This window comes from Diceros bicornis, chromosome 6 (genome assembly GCF_020826845.1).
Source record: "Diceros bicornis minor isolate mBicDic1 chromosome 6, mDicBic1.mat.cur, whole genome shotgun sequence".
NCBI lineage: Eukaryota > Metazoa > Chordata > Mammalia > Perissodactyla > Rhinocerotidae > Diceros > Diceros bicornis.
The window spans coordinates 24,907,029-24,924,007 of NC_080745.1; the positions used below are offsets into that span (position 1 = coordinate 24,907,029).

At 38.3% G+C, this 16,979-nt stretch overlaps 1 protein-coding gene across 2 annotated transcripts in view; it reads right to left on the reverse strand.

Moving 5' to 3' along the window:
- The window catches only part of GNPAT (glyceronephosphate O-acyltransferase), a 30,862-nt gene that overhangs the window by 13,428 nt on the left and 455 nt on the right, over positions 1–16,979 (reverse strand). Inside the window, exons 2-5 of one of the 2 annotated variants that reach the window (XM_058543028.1) lie at positions 7,234–7,416; positions 4,823–4,894; positions 4,149–4,325; positions 2,030–2,159 (exon numbers count right to left, since the gene is read on the reverse strand). In XM_058543028.1, the coding sequence (XP_058399011.1) occupies positions 2,030–2,159; positions 4,149–4,325; positions 4,823–4,894; positions 7,234–7,416 (562 nt within the window). The remainder of the gene's footprint in view (positions 1–2,029; positions 2,160–4,148; positions 4,326–4,822; positions 4,895–7,233; positions 7,417–16,979) is intronic. The other variant, XM_058543029.1, reaches the window with a different exon arrangement.

Consider the following 16,979-nt stretch of genomic DNA (forward strand, 5'->3'; position numbering starts at 1 on the left):
AAAAATCAACCTTCTTTTAGTGGCACAAATTAAATAAAGCAAGTCTGGAGTGAGAAGAAAAGTTCTACCATCAGATTTAAAACAGTCCTTCTTTTCATTTTCCCTAATTTCCAAATAACTTCCTCACACGTCTATACAGGTGAAAACGCTTTTAGAGTGCCTAAGTCTCAGGCAGTTTTTACCTCCCTGTTTACTGCATTTATTAACAAAGGTGTACGCTTGAATCTCAGCTTTCCTGGCTACCGTGACAGGAGATGATAAACTATTTATTTGCCTTAATAATCCTACTTTTAGGAATCAATCCTACAGAAATAGAAGCACCAACATAAAAGTATATTGTAAAATTGTCTGTAACAGCAAAACAATGAAATTATGATACATCTACACTGCTGAATATTATACAGCTATTAAAAATGTTATGCATGAAGTTGCACCCTTATCTTAAACCATATACAAAAATTAACTCAAAATGTATCAAAGACCTAAATGTAAGACCTAAAACTATAAAACTCTTAAAGGAAACATATGTAAGAAGCTTCATGACACTGGATTTGGCAATGATTTCTCAGATATATCAAAAGCACAGAAAACAAAAGAAAAAAATCCAGATAAATTGGACTATATCAAAATTAAAAACTTCTGTGCATCAAAGGACACAATCAATAGAGAGAAAAGTCAACTCACAGAATGAGAGAAAATATTTGCAAGTCATATATCTGATAAGGGGTTAATATCCAGGATATATGAAGAACTCCTACAACTCAACAAAAAAACAACCCGATTTAAAAATGGGCAAAGGACTTGAATAGATATTTCTCTGAAGAAGATATAGAAATGGCCAACAAGTATATGAAAAGATGCTCAACATTATTAATCATTAGGGAAATGCAAAGCAAAATCATGATGAGATATGACTTCACACCCATTAGGGCTATTATAAAAAAAACCAAAACAGAAAACAACAAGTGTTGGTGAGGATGTGGGGAAATGGGAAAACTTGTGCACTGCTGGTGGGAATATAAAATGGTGTGGCCACTATGGAAAATAATACGGCAGTTCTTCAAAAAGTTAAAAATAAAGTTACCATATAACCCAGAAATTCTACTTTTGGGTATACACCTGGAAGAACTGAAAGCAGAGACTTGGAACAGATATTTATACACCTGGCTTCATAGCAGCACTATTCACAATAGCCAAAAGCTGGGAGCAACCCAAGTGTCCATTTGACAGATGAATGGATAAACAAAATGTGGTGTATACATACAATGGAATATTATTCAGTCTCAAAGAGGAAGAAAATTCTGACACATGCTACAACACAAATGAACCTTGAAGACATTACGCTGAGTGAAATAAACCAGTTACAAAAAAACAAATATTGTATGATTCCACTTCTATGAGGTATCTAGCGGAGTCAAATTCATAGAAACAGAAAGTAGAACGGTGGTTGTCAGGTGCTTAGGGAGAGAGTAGAATAGAGAGTCAGTGTTTAATGGGAACAGAATTTCAGCTTTGCAAGATGAAAAGACCTGTGGATGGATGGTGGTGATGGTAGTATAACAATGTGAATATACTTAATGCCACTGAACTGAACACTTAAAAATGGTTAAGATGGAAAATTTTATGTTTAAATATGTTTAAATATGTTAAATATGTTTAAATTTACAATTTAAAAACATGTAAAAAAAAAGTTAGATCTATTTCCTGACCTATAAAAATAGTCATTGATATATTATCAAATTAAAAAAAAGCAAAAGGTAGGTAAGGTAGGTAACTCATAAAAGTAATATAATCTTATTTTTCAAACCTAAACAAGCATATATGTGCATAGGGTTTTTGGTTTATGTCTGTTTTAGGCATAATAGAGCACAGTATAGAAGGATGTAATCCAAACTATTAAACACTGGGATTAGAAAAAAGAAGGGAGAGGTTTTTTTCATCATCTTCTTCAAATACCTTGGTATTGTTAAAACCATTCCAGTGAACATTTTAATTTTTACAACAAAAAAAGTAGAAAAACAATACATACCTATTCCTGCTGCTATGACTGGTACAGGTAAATCATAGTTGTATAAAAGAAAAGACAACAACAGAAAGTCAACGTAACTTCGATGACTAGGCAGCAGAACAACTGGATGCTCCTGGATGGCTCGTTGTAGCTTTAAAATAAATGTTACATTTTTAATAATTTCAGTTTTCATATTATTAAGATCATATCTCAAATCAGAAATTGGAAGAACATGTGTATGTACAGAGGGAATACTAACAACGTTTTTCAGCATTCCCTACCACACACACAAAACTTATTTCAGAGTTCTAATTAAACAATCTCACACAATACAAGAATATTAAAAATGTAAATTTTTACGAATCACAATAATAGTAGTGATGATCACTAACATATATTAGTTGGGCACCATATTAAACATTTTACCTACTAAGCATTTATGTGCATTCTTTAATACCACATATTTGTAACTAAGCCTAAGCCTTAGCTTCCTTGTTTGTGACACGGTCCATGCATCTAATAAATGGTGGCGCTGGGAATGGGACTGATGTCAGTCTGAATTAAAAAGTCAACTGTTAACTGCTGCACTAGGCTGGTTGTCCACAGTAAGAGAGAACAAAGCTTCTCTTGGGGAGGTTAAAAAAAAAATCTATGAATTATTAGGACGAACGAGAGGAATGGATTTCTCTACTTATACACTTGACTCACTGCCAGGGAGATGGATGCCATCAAGTGGGAGGGATGCATTTGAGCTTCTAGATATATTCCTCAGGATATAAACCTCTAAAATATTCACTAGTATCAATGTATTACCTGTTTTTCTGAAATCTAAATATAACTAACCGAGGCAGGGTAATTTGTGATGAGTTAAGACATGGCCAGCCAACATTCCCTGGCCCTAAACACTGTACCAAACATTCTTTGACAGAGATCCAGAGTCAGCAATCTAAAAATAGTCATAGAAGGAAAAAGAAGAAATATTTGAAAGTAAGGTGAATGACTGAATAAAAACAACACATTAAAAAGCACAAGGACAAAGGTCAATGAAGGTAGGAGCTTCCTAGTTAGAGGAAAAAAAGTATTAAAAAATATAAATGAATAAAAATAATCTTCATAGGGAAAGCTCTTTCTTATAGAAAAAAGCAAACTATTAAATAATAGGAGTGATGGAATTAGAAAAATCACCATTTGACAATCATTAGAGTAATAACTGATTCAGGCAAAAATCAGCAGTAGATGTAAAAACTAGCAGAGGAAAGTATGATGAAAAACAGGACACTGAACCATTCTTAAAGTATCTCTCCACAAGATAATTATTAATTACACTGGGAAAAATAGTAACTTGACAGTGGAGAAATTTGGTAAATATCACCTTAACCAAATGATGAAAGTGAACATCACCGGTAATCAGACAGACACCAGGTTCTCCTGATCTGATGTACCGAGAAGGATACAACATCACTCTGAGATATTCCTGTCAAAAGTACACAATCTGAGGCTAATATTGAGAAAACATCACTCAAACCCAAATCGGGGGACACTATAAAATAGCTGGTCTGTTCTCTTCAAAAATAATATCATGAAATACCAACAAAGTCTAAGGAATTGTTCTAGATTAAAAGAGTCTAAAGAGATATGAAAGCTGAATGTAATACATGATGTAGGATTTTCTTGTGCTATCCAAGATAGCTATCCAACTGGGACAATTAATGAAATATGAATAAGGTCTGTATTAGTAGTATCGTATCAACGTTAATTTGCTTATTTTGATAATTGCACCATAAGAAAATGTCCTTGTTTATAGGAAAAACACACCAGAGTACTGATGAAAGGATAAAGGAAATGTTGTTGGAGAGTCCAAGTGAAGCAAATACAGAAATCCTTTCTATTACGTTGGTAACTCGGTGAACGTCTGACATTAGGTTAGTCTGTAGGTCTCGCCTGACTAATTAAGCTAGTCTGAAGCCTGTGGGTCTGCAGGTCAAGGGAAAAAACACACCATCCAGAAAGGGAGAGCCTCTTCTGCCAGACTGATGCCTGACAACTAGGGCCTGCTCATTTAGCGCAGTGACAAGTCTTTGAGTTGACTAAATTGTGAGGGGTTTGAAGAAGAGATTGTTTTTTAATAAGCAATACTTACTTTCTGAATACCCTCTTCATTTACACACACTTTCAAGAAAATCTGTTTAAATATTTTGCTCAGGGCAAAGGCAAAAAACCGGATGGCTCCCAGACGCAGTTTGTGGCTCATCTCATCTAAGATCTCACAAACTTCCTCTCGGAGGACATCAACAGATTGAAGGGATTCCTTGGAAAGCTAAAAGGAAAAGGAAAGCAGGGATAAATTTCTGGAAAAATAGGGGCCAGAACTCCTTTTACTTAAACCAGTATGACTAATTCCATATGGATCAATATTGTATAACTAGGGGCCGGCCCCGTGGCTTCGCGGTTAAGTGCGCGCGCTCCGCTGCTGGCGGCCCGGGTTCGGATCCCGGCGAGCACCGACACACCGCTTCTCCGGCCATGCTGAGGCCGCGTCCCACATACAGCAACTAGAATGGATGCGCAACTACGACATACAACTATCCACCGGGGCTTTGGGGGAAAAATAAATAAATAAAATCTTTAAAAAAAAAAAAAATATATTGTATAACTCAAAAATGGTATGTTTTCTCCTTAATTTAAATTGACATAATTTATTTTCCAACATAACAAAAGTAGATACACGATCCTATTTAGACAAGTTTAAAGACTAGAAATTCCAAGAGAATCGGTTTTCCAGAATAGCATTTTAGACTAAAGAAAACATCTCACCTTTCCATTAGATTTGTTAATGAGATTACGTGCAAATTCTCTAAAATAAGTTGTTGCCCATAATGTAGTGTCCTAGAATATACATTTAGTAGTTTCTGTCAGTAGATTGTTGCAGCACTTCATCAGCTTGCTCAATGCTATTACAAGGTAATATACAAGGTAAAAATACAAGATTATATTGAAATAACCATTCCGGCCGTATCAGATATATAGGAAACTGGTACAAAAATCCCCAAACCATCACAGGATAATTAGTGAAAGCAATGATCTCACAATGGAACTCTCTTTATTCACAGGTCATACCACATCTTTAAGAGAACAAAATGTTGGCTGTGTGCCAGGACTGCCAAGGGCCTGGAGATGAACAAGTCACAGTTCCTGTCCTCAAGCCTAATTTGATCCTTTTAACTTTCCCCTAAACAAGCACTTTGAAAAAGAGTAAAGTCTATGTGATAAATAATATTCATCCTTCCCAAAGGAGAATGCTCTGCTTTAGGATGAGGCACAGAATATTAGAGGATGGGATGCTGGAGTCCCAACTTCCCCAATTACATGCAGTGAAGAAGTATCTCCTCCTTCTCTAAAAATTGAAGTGAAATTAACATAACATAAAATTAGCCATTTTAAAGTAAACAATTCAGTGGCATTTAGTACATTCACAAATGTGCAATCATCCTCTACCTAGCTCCATATCTTATCTTTTTGAGGGCTCAATTCAATAGACTCAAGGGTGTGGGACTAGGATAACTGTTTCCTCTTAACCTGTATTCCTTTATTTTACTCAAAGGTTATCTAAAACAGTGATGTAGCAAGAAAGGTTTAGTAATAGGGCCAGAAGATAACCCATATGGAATATAAATGGACTGAAGACTAAATAAACAGGAGGTAGGGAAGTAAAGACAGTGGCCATAGAATGAGTAACTGAAAAGTCTGAATGAGAAGGAGGAGAGGGAGGATAACAGTCAAAGCAAAAACGCTTTCCCAAGCTGGAAAAGCCTTGGACCTATTTTTTGTTTTTTTAATCATCATCCCATTTTTAAAAATTATGATAAAATATACATAACATAAAATTTTCCATTTTACCCATTTCTAAATGTACAGTTCAGTGGCCTTGGATCTGTTTATAGACTAAAGGGAAGAAGTCAACTGAGAAAGAAAGGCTGAAGATAGAGGGAAGGGAGAGGATGCCTGCCAGAAGGTCGTAGAAGAGACTGAAAGGGATGGCATCAAGGCACAGATGTGTGGTTAGCCTTGTCTCTGAGCCTAGACTAAAAAGCATACATGGGAATGGATAGAGATATAGATACATTTGAAGACAAGGAACAGGAATTTGAGGAAGATAATTTCTAATATTTTTCATTATTCCAAAGAAAAATATATGATTGTTTACTAATGGCAAGGGAGGTAGGGTCTAATAACAGCTTAAGGCAGCATGAAGGTTGGGTAGAGCTGAGGGGAAGGGAGGGAGAAGCAACATTAGAAAAGGGACTGACATAAGAAGGGACCCTGTGTTTGAAGAGCATCGATCTGCATAACTCTGCCCATCCTCCTGGGAGCAGCCAGGTAGGTACCTGGTTATATGAACAGAGAAGGTGCAGTGGCACAGATCCTGGGCTGTTTTTTTTTTTCTGGGCAGTCTGGAAGGCAGATTGGGGCACAGGAAAAGTAAGGATGTTGGTGAAACAGCTATTAAGATAATCCTAACAAAGGCTGGAAAGGAAGAGAGGGCAGAAACCCACTTCACCTGCAAAACCTCTAATCACCTTTAGGGCCTCATTTTAAAAACCACTTCTGTAATTCAATACACAAAATGAGTTGCCCCTGTAACTAATTAGTGTTCCTAGACATTGGGCTCCCACTAGCATGTCTTATACTTCATTCTAATTGAGTGTACAACTCATCATTCCCTCTCAGACTACAGTTAAGAGGTCAAGAACTCTGTTCAACTTGCTCACTGTCAGACCCCCAGTGTTTCTAGCAAAGAGGCCAACACACATTATGAGTATGATAAACATCTGATGAATGGGCTGAATATAGCAAAATTTAAAAAGATGCGTTAAAGGGGTCGGCCTGTGGCGTAGTGGTTAAGCGCGCGCGCTCCACTTCGGCGGCCCAGGGTTCATAGGTTTGGATCCCAGGCGTGGACCTACATACTGCTCATCAAGCCATGCTGTGTTGGCATCCCACATACAAAGAGAGGGAGATTAGCACAGATATTAGTTCAGGGACAACCTTCCTCAAGCAAAAAGAGGAAGACTGGCAATAGATGTTAGCTCAGGGCCAATTTTCCTCACCAAAAAAAAAAAAAATCCATTAAAGATACCAAAATAAATTCATAGAATCAAGAAGAGAAAGAACTTGTTGACAATGAACAAATCTGGCTATGGTTAAAGAGGGAATCACTTACTTACCTGTTTAATGATGTAATGAACCTGTTCAGAATTGAGAACGCTACTTTTAATATCACTTGGCTTGCAAGGAGTAATTCCCTTATAGACAAGAGGTGTGTAGCATTTCATTGCAAATTTCAAGTCACTGACATGCCTCCTCTCCTCTAAAATATCTTCAAACTCATCCCACTTTTTGAGCTCCTTCTGTGGATGAAGCAAATCAAAAAAAGTAATGCACATACTGTAAAATAAATTAAGACAGATTAGGAACTACATTGGTAAGGTTTCACCTTTGCCAGAATTTTTATTCTATGACATATGAACCACAGCAGAGTGTTCTGATGTTAGATTTTTATATACTAAGAAAAAGAAATGTAATGATAATTAGGATCAATAAACTGATACTGAATTATCATAACAGTTTATTATTATTTTTCTGATTGCTATCTTTGTAAAGCTAGTACCTCTTTGGGAAAGTTAACAAAGACAGTAAAGATGAGATATTAAACTCTAGAGTAATCTGATCAATTTTACAAGGTTTCATCAATCACACTGTTAAACTTGTTCTGTCTGCCTCTTCTACTCAGCTTTAAAAATTAAATCAAAGAATACATTAGAAACTCAAAATTATTTCAAATCAAATAAAACTACATGGGAGCAAACAAAAGGAAAATTCACTCAAGAAAAAAGTGCTCCCATATAAGCTCTTATTGAGCAGTCTGCATTTGCTGTGAGGACTTTCTTATCTGCATTCAACCCACTGCAATTCAGCTTCTACCCAACCAGCCCCTGAAACTGCTGTTTATCAGGCTACGAATGACTTCTGTCTGCATTGTTAATTCTTTTTTTTTTTTATAATTTTATTTATTTATTTATTTTTCCCCCAAAGCCCCAGTATATAGTTGTATGTCATAGTTGCACATCCTTCTAGTTGCTGTATGTGGGATGTGGCCTCAGCATGGCCGGAGAAGCGGTGCGTCTGTGCGCGCCTGGGATCCGAACCCCGGCCGCCAGCATCGGAGTACGAGCACTTACCCGTTAAGCCACGGGGCCGGCCCGGCATTGTTAATTCTTAAGAGTTTGTTTTTCTGATTATAAAAGTCATAGTAGGAATAATAATAATACTTATAGCTAACAGGTATAGTTGTTTACTAAGCGTCAGGCACTATTCTAAGAACTTTACATACATTCAGGAACAATCCTCAAAATAAACCTATGAAGTAGTTGTTAACATTACCCCCATTTTACGATGGGGCAACCAAGGCATGGGGAAGTGAAATAACTCACCTAAGGTCCCACAGCTCACAAAAGAGACATTATTCAGACTCGAGCCTTATGGCTTCACAGACCTTACTCCTAACCACTATCCTACACTCCTCATCACGTTTAATTGTGGAAAATTTGGAAACAGAAAGAAACAAGTGAATACAAACTGCCCATAATTTTACACCCCAGGCATAGCTACTCTTAACACTTAGTAGCTTCCTTATTTTATTTCATTCATAGCTACAGAAATACATATTTTTTTATTCAAGACATGGACCACACCAAATAAAGTTTATCTTACCTTTTCAATTATGAGTATTTCCCTATATTAAATATTGTTTTAAAACATTTTAGTGGCTGCATAATCGCCTTTATGTTCCCTTAACTTCTTAAAATAATTTTTTCTAATTATCGAAGTGATACATGTTCATTGTAAAAATTTAGAAGATACAGCAAAACACAAACAAAAATAAAATCACCTGTCATCCAATGATCCAGAGACCATTTTAGTGAGTGCTTTTTTCTGTGCATGTAGACACATTCCCTCCGCCTGCCACACATACATTTTGATTCGCCACCTGATTTTTTCACTTAATGTCACAAACACTCCTCCATGTCATTTAAGTTTCTTCCAGAACATTATGTTTAATGTTGGACATATGGATTATTTTTCACTCATTGCTATTATAAAAAGTGCAATAACCATTATTACTTCTTTCGAATTTAATCATTAAACTCTGGCCTCTTTCTAGTCTTTATCCTGCTGGCCCTCTCTATGGCATGCCACCATTCTCAAGTGCTCCCTTCTTTCTCTACCTCCAGCAATCCTGAAATTTTCCTACTTTGGTTTTTAATTCATGACTCTCCCTGTCTCAGTGGAAAATATACCTCATTTCTCTAATCCAGTGATTCTCAACTTGGGGGAGATTTTCCCTCCAAACCTACAAATATGTTTCTTTCCTCCCACTTTCCTTAATATGTTAACATCCCCAACTCTCTTCTTCACACAGTATGCTGAGTACTCTACCTACTCAACTGGTTTAAAATACTAATTATATGTGTTTCTGAATCTTTGCCTTCTTCTCCCATCTGAGCTCCCAATACACATATTTAGTTGCAAACACTTCACACTTGGCCTTTCCAAAACTGAACTCATTCCCCGCTCTGCACACTCTTACAACCTGATTATTTTCCTGAAATCTCAATCAGCAACCACCAAGCCATCTACATCACTTTGCATCATTCTAGACCTCTACTCCCTCACCCTTTACAAATCTAATCCATCCAATCCTGTTAACACAACCTTTAGGAATATATCGTGTCTACTCCACATTCACACGTCCAGCCTGTGCTCTTTATCACAGTAGCCTCTTCACTGGTCTCCTTGCCTGTTTTGCTACCTCTGAATCAATCCTCCATGCTGCCATGTGCTCTTTTCAAAACACAATTCTGACCAGATTGTTCCCTGTTTAAAATACTTAAATGACTCCCCACCTCCTTCAGAATAAGACCTAAGCCACTTCTGACATCATCTGAGAACCTCTATGACCTGGTCTTTCCTTCTCTTCCAGACTCATGGCCCACCATGCTCTGGTCTACTCAACAGCGAGTGATTTGCATTTCCCCAATATAGTTCACTATTGACACGCCTTTGGGCCTTGGCACATGCTCATCTCTCCGCCTGGAATACCCTTCTGTTCCTCTGTCATCCTTGCTTAGGCATCACTATTTTGTGAAAACTGAGTTCCCGAGATAGAATTACTCTGCCTTCCGCCTTAGGACTTCTTTACCTACTACAGATCTTCCTCGACTGATGGGGTTACACCCTGATAAACCCATCGTTAAGTTGAAAATATCCTAAGTCAAAAAGGTATTTAATACACCTAACCTACTGAACATCATACTTTAGCCTAGCCTACCTTATTACGCTCAGAATACTTACATTAGCCTACAGTTGGGCAAAACTATCTAACACAAAGCCTATTTTATAATAAAGTGTTGAATATCTCATGCAATTTATTGACTACTGTACTGAAAGTGAAAAACAGAATGGTTGTCAGTGTATCAGTTGTTTACCTTCATGACTGTGTAGCTGACTGAGAACTGTGGCTTCCTGCCACTGCCCAGCATCACAAGAGAGTATCGTACTGCATATTGTGAGCCTGGGAAAAAATCAAAATTCAAAATCTGAAGTACGATTTCTACTGAATGTGTAGAATTCTAAGTGCCATGGTAAGTCTGGGACTGTACATATATCTACTATGGTACGTATCCCATAACACTGTACTCGTTTGCATGTCTGTCTCCCTACTAAAATGTTATTATCTTGAGGACAAGTCGGTTCGGGCCCTCTTTGTATTTCCAACATCTAGCTGTGTTTGGAATACGGCATTATTGGTCAATAATTAAAGGACTAAATGTTGAGGTAATAAAAAAATACAGAATGTTAAACTGAGACTATGATCAGGCATAATGAGAATATAAATAGAAGCAAAGAGCATTTATGGGGAGTTTCAATATAAGAGGGTAGCATGTAAAATATGTGAAATATGCAAACGAACATTTTTATGCCCACATATATAAAGTATAGAGAATATAAGAGGGAAAAATTTTCTAACTGCTGGAATTCTGGTGTAAAACTGCACTCAGTGTAACATACCACATACTCTTGCTTATAAGGCTGGAGAACCTTCTCAAATTTCACATTAATAAAGTAATATATAGTTATATGGGCTCAGACTTGGCAGAATGCAACAAACTACCATTATAAATTATATAATTTTAGGGACAAAAAGGATCTTAGAGACTTCTCATTTAGTGGTCCTGGGGGTGGGAAGAGAAAAGGATCAATTGGGGATATATATATATAAGGTGGGGGGAAGGTGTGAGTCAGTCCTCAGGATAAGAACTCATAAAGGAGAGCAACAAGCATGTATATTTTGAAAAGCTTGCCAGACATGATCATCTACAATCCTTCTATGGTTCTGTTACCAGCAGGATCATGTCCACACTTCTTAGAATATGACCCCAGGCCTTTCACGATCCCTCTACCAACTGCCTCTCTACCATTCCCCTCTCTCCAACAGTCCAGCTATACAAAGACCCGTAGTTCTCTAAACAAACTATATCTCATGGCTCCCCAAATCTTTAAGTTGCTATCTCTAAGAATAGCATTCATTAATCAAATATTTGAGCACCTATTACAGGCTCGGCATTGTGGTATGTGCGGGGGATATAGTGGTGATCAAGATAGACAAAGTCTCTTTTATGAGTAACAAGGTGCACGGTGGGACCAGTTACTGAGACAGGGCATTTACAAATGGCCTGTCCCCACTGTTCACCTGCAAAATACTTAGCCATCAACCACAGCTCCTGTTCGCCTCCTCTGTGTACTATTTCCCAATTCTCTCCTTAACCTAAACTGAACTGGTCATCTTCTCCCTTGAGTTTTTACTGAACTCTCAATACATTTTCATGGCAGCATCTAAAATACTTCATTAAACTTGTACTTGGTGTTTCCCCTACAAGACTGTGAACTTCTTGTCTAAGTAGGTAATGTGTCATACATTCTTATATTCCCAATTTATGGTAGGAAATGAATCACTGTTTATAGAATGAAAAAACAAATTACTGAATGAAGCCACTTCTTGAACCCTGTTGATGATGGCTCCCCAATATTCACAGGCTATAGCTCGAACTTCTCCCAATCTGGCCCCAACCCAATGTCTACTCCAGTGGTTTTTAACCCAAGCTGCACATTAAAATAACGTGAGGCACTTTAAAAAAATACTGATGCCTAGACACCCCTAGAAATTCTTTGATTTGGTCTGTGACTGGTACCTGGGCATCAGAATCATTTTTAAAAGTACTCCAGGTGATTCCTACACACAGCCAGGGTTGAGTGTTTCTGCTCATTAATTGGACTTCCCTATACCATGCTGGAGAAGTACTTACCATCACAAAATATATTTACACAGCTACTCACCCAGGAGCACAATACAAAGAGTAGCTGAAGTAAGAAGATTTAGGTGAAGTATTTTCACCCTTGTTTGTTTTCCCTATCTTAATTTGTACAGCAGGCCCCTCCTTATTGACAGCTAAACAGGTCTCTCCTTGTACCTCCCTTTCAACTGCTCTGGAGGATTCATTCATTCGACAGAGTTACTGGGAGCCCACAACATACCAGGCACAGTTCTACAGGCTGAGAACACAGCATGAACAAGGTGGACAAGGAACATGCACTGAGGGAGCTGACATTCCCTTAAGGGAAGACAGACAACAAACAAACAAAGCAAGTTCACTTAAGGACACCACCAGTAGCGTGCTGGGAGCTGTTTAACTATGAGAGAGCCCTGATTTATAGCATTTGCCAATTTCTGTAGTACATACATACTCCCATCATGGCAGATTTCAAGCTGCTGACATGATCTCAGTGAACATGGAGTTAGGGAGAGATGTGCCATTGCCACTGTTATATAGTATTTCCACCTTACAGTATGATAGACATCAATAACCTCAAGAGCATAGATAAAAGTAACATTTAGTAAAATAGGAAGTGCTGAGTTTTGAGTATTTATTACTTTTGTTTTTACAGAATTTATTTAATTGTAAATTTATATAAAAATCTTTAATTTTTAATAATGGCTGTGTTTTAAAAATGGGCTTACAAACTTCAAAGAAATTTAACAATCAGCTTTGAGAGCCAGTACAAGACTACTGCAGCACAACACTGGGAAGAACATATATAAAGAAAATAAAATAGAATAACTAAAGAAGAAGAGTGAATGGAAAGCTAAACTTTAGGTTGAATGGTTGGGAAAGGCCTCTCTGGGGAGGTGATGTTTGAGCTGGCATTTCAATAATAAAAAAAAGCCAGCAATGCAAAATTCTGGGAAAACATAGCATGCCACACAGAGGGGGCTACAAGCACTGCGGAGAGGGCATGCTTACTGTCTGAAAAACAGAAGGCCAGTGTGGCTGAAGCTCAATGAGCAAGATTACCAAATCAGAGAGGCAGCAGTTGCCAGATTATGTAGAGTCTTGTAGGGCATTGTAAGGAGTCCAGATTTTTCATTCAGACTCTAACAGGAAGCCATAATTTGGTTTACGGGTACACCAGTGATTACCCATCCCCAGTTTTCTTTTTATTCTGTGGTCTCATGGAAAGATTTCAAGCAGACCTACGGCTTCAGATACAACCTATTTGCTGATGGCTGCCAAATCCATATATTTAGGTGTGGGGGATCAGAACTGGCCACCTCAAAATGTCTCTTTACCTTGATTATTTTCTCTGAAAGAAGCTTTGACCTCCTCCCACCACACCCCACTAACTGCCTAAAAGAATTTAAGATAGAAGGCCTGTCCCCAGGACAAACCATCACCATAGATAACTCTGGGTATGGGTATTCTGGGAGGGTCCTTGCTAAGCCCATTCTTATCCAAGTTCTGATTACCAAACATTTAAATTTGTAAGGGAAATCTCCATTTCTAAAGTTATCTCCCTCTCAGTAGGGAAGGAGGAGGGATGACCTCATCTCTAGAAACATCAGTGTGGAAGGCAAGGCCTTAAATCTGCATAATAACCTTACTCTTGTTTACTGTGCTTTTCTGGTAATCTCCCATAGCTGACTTCCCCCTCCCCCAACATCCTCTTTTGTCTTTAGCTGAATATGCTATTTAAGATGAGAACCTCTGCCCTTTTGTTGAGTTACCCAGCTTTTCCTGGGTCTCTCCTGTGTATACATGTTATAAAGCTTTGTTTGATTTTCTCCTGTTATTCTATCTCATGTTAATTTAATTCGTAGCCCAGCCAGAAAGGACCCAGAGTGGGTAGAGGATAGGTCTTCCTCCCCTCCAAAGGTCAGACCTTCCTCTTTTGTTCTGGTACTATATTTCTAACTCTATCTGGATGTCTCCCAAACACCTTGTGATGTATCTGGTCCATAACATGATAATCCACAAGTTAAAAATCATTAAGTTTGCCTCCCACATCTCAAACCGAACACATCCCAAATTGAAATTATTATATAACCCTGACTAAACTTGCTCCCCTCCCCATATTTCATATCAGCAAAAGGCATCATCATCCACTCAGTTGCCAAACCACAGAAACCAGGAGTTAACTTCAGACTGCCTCCTTTTCCTTAGCCACTGCATTCAACTGTCCTAAATATCAGACAAATTCACCCATCTCCCTTCTCCCCAGATTCAGTGCCCCTGCCTTATTTCAGGCTTTCATCACTTCTCTGGATTACTGAAATAGCATTCTAATTGATCTCTACACTCATGGCATCAATTCCTTTCCCAACCAGATACTCTTTCTATCATCTCTACTTAAGTAGAAGAGGTTATCCATACAAATAACCATACCAGAAACCTAGTAGTCTTCTTAGACTTTCAAAAATACAAATCTGATCATCCTTAAATCATCCCCTATAAAGTTAAGATTTAAATCTTAAGGCTGTGTAAACATGATATATAAAACTTCTTTAGGAAATATCCTCTGCTTACTTCCTTAATTTCATTTCTCACGTCCCCTTTATTCTACTCTTACCTAACTACTTGGTTCCCCCAAACATGCAAGGGAGTGGTCTTCTGATATCAATGCCTAGCACAGTCTTCCTCTCCCTCATCTCTCATTCACAGCTCAAAAACTCAGCTCAGGGGCTGCCCCGGTTGTGTAGTGGTTAAGTTTGTGAGCTCTGCTTCCGCGGCCCGGGGTTCACAGGTTCAGATCTCGGGCGTGGAGCTACGCACCGCTTATCAAGCCATGCTCTGGTGGCATCCCACATATAAAGTAGAGGAAGATGAGCATGGATGTTAGCCCAGGGCCAATCTTCCTTAGCAAAAAGAGGAGGACTGGCAACAGATGTTAGCTCAGGGCTACTCTTCCTCACCAAAACACAAAGAAACAAAAAAAACCTCAGCTCAGGTGTCACCTTCTCTTAGAAGCCTTTTCCAAGTCTCCAAACAGGTCAGGTGCTCCTTCTCATTTCTCCAACAGCATACTGTACATGCTTCAATCATTACCCTTATCTCACTTAACTGTAATTATGTTTACTTTTATGACTTTTTTTGAAGTCTTTAAAGGCAAGGGTTGGATCTTTAACTTCCACATCTTGAACACCGAGAATGACTAGGACACGGTAAGTAGCCATTGCTGCAATGTTTGCTGCAATCAGCAGTATCGTAAATGTCTCTAAAATACTACTCTCAGACTAGATAGAGTATTGCACAACAACAGTTTGGCTGAGAAAATAAATAAGGACAGCCTGAAATAGTAAGAAAAAGTTCAGGTTGTCATGAAAGTAAAGAATGTGCAGTCACAAGAGTAGCGAGGATTGCTGTCTAGTTTCAGAACTAGGAAAAACTCACATACAATTGCCTTAGTCTTTCACATGAAGAAGTTGACGAAAGTCTGATCATTAAAGAACTACTAGTGAACAGGGAAGTAAAAAATCAACTCTTTCCTTTAATACTCGTGGAAAATTGCAATCAATTCACAAAGCAGTTTAGGGCTGAAAAAGCTACCTATGGTGAATCAGATCTACACAGCAATCCTCTTCCCTACACTCCTGTAGGGAAAGGTCAAAATATTTCCACCACAGAACCACGGGGTGAGAAGATCAAGGAGGAGAAAAGTTCAAGTGGTAAGCCTCAGAGAAGTGGACAATTAATAGTAATTATAAGCCCAGAGCTCTCAACAGCAGGGAAACAGAAGTTTCCCCATGTTCCAAAGAATATTGGTGTCCCAATTTGAAGGTAGCCATATATACATATATATTCTCTTTTGAAGTTGAGTTTTTTGTTTATCTTGCTCTTTTGTGTTTTGTCTGTTTTGACCTTCCTACACAAATTAACATATTTAAGTCAGAAACTGACACTAATCGCCAGAACATGGTAATTTGCCTTTAAAATGCATTCCTTTATTTCCTCCTAAAGTAGATAATAATTTAGCGGTTAAAAAAAAAAAAAACAAAAAAAGATCAGTTGCCCCAGGATTGTGCAAACCTGAGAGCTACAAAGCTTCCACCATAATTTCTTCATGAAAATTGGGAATGACCAACATTCTGTTGGCAAAAGAGACCGGTTAAAATCAAGAGAGGGGGAGGGAGTTGGTGGTGAAACGGTGAGATGGAGAGAGGCTGGATGGCACTGTCTTCCAAAATGACTTGTGGAAAAAGCACAATGACAGATTATGACAAAAACAGGCAACAAGAATTTCCAGAAGTTTCAAATCTTCCTAGACTAAAAACTTAAAGTCTTAAAAACTCTATGCTCACCTACAAGCCAAATACTTTTCTCCCAGGAATATCACAGCAGCAAAAGGGCGTGGTGGGAGCTATCTCACAAGGGATCAGATCCCCAAGTTTCTCAGGTTTGCCTAAAAGCCAGCCCGACACACCTCCGCTAGAGACGGAGAGACTGCACTCCCACGCCTCATTCCTGTGTCAGGGGCGTTCTGAAGGCCCAGTGCCTGGTGGAGGGAAAGAGAAGGAAGG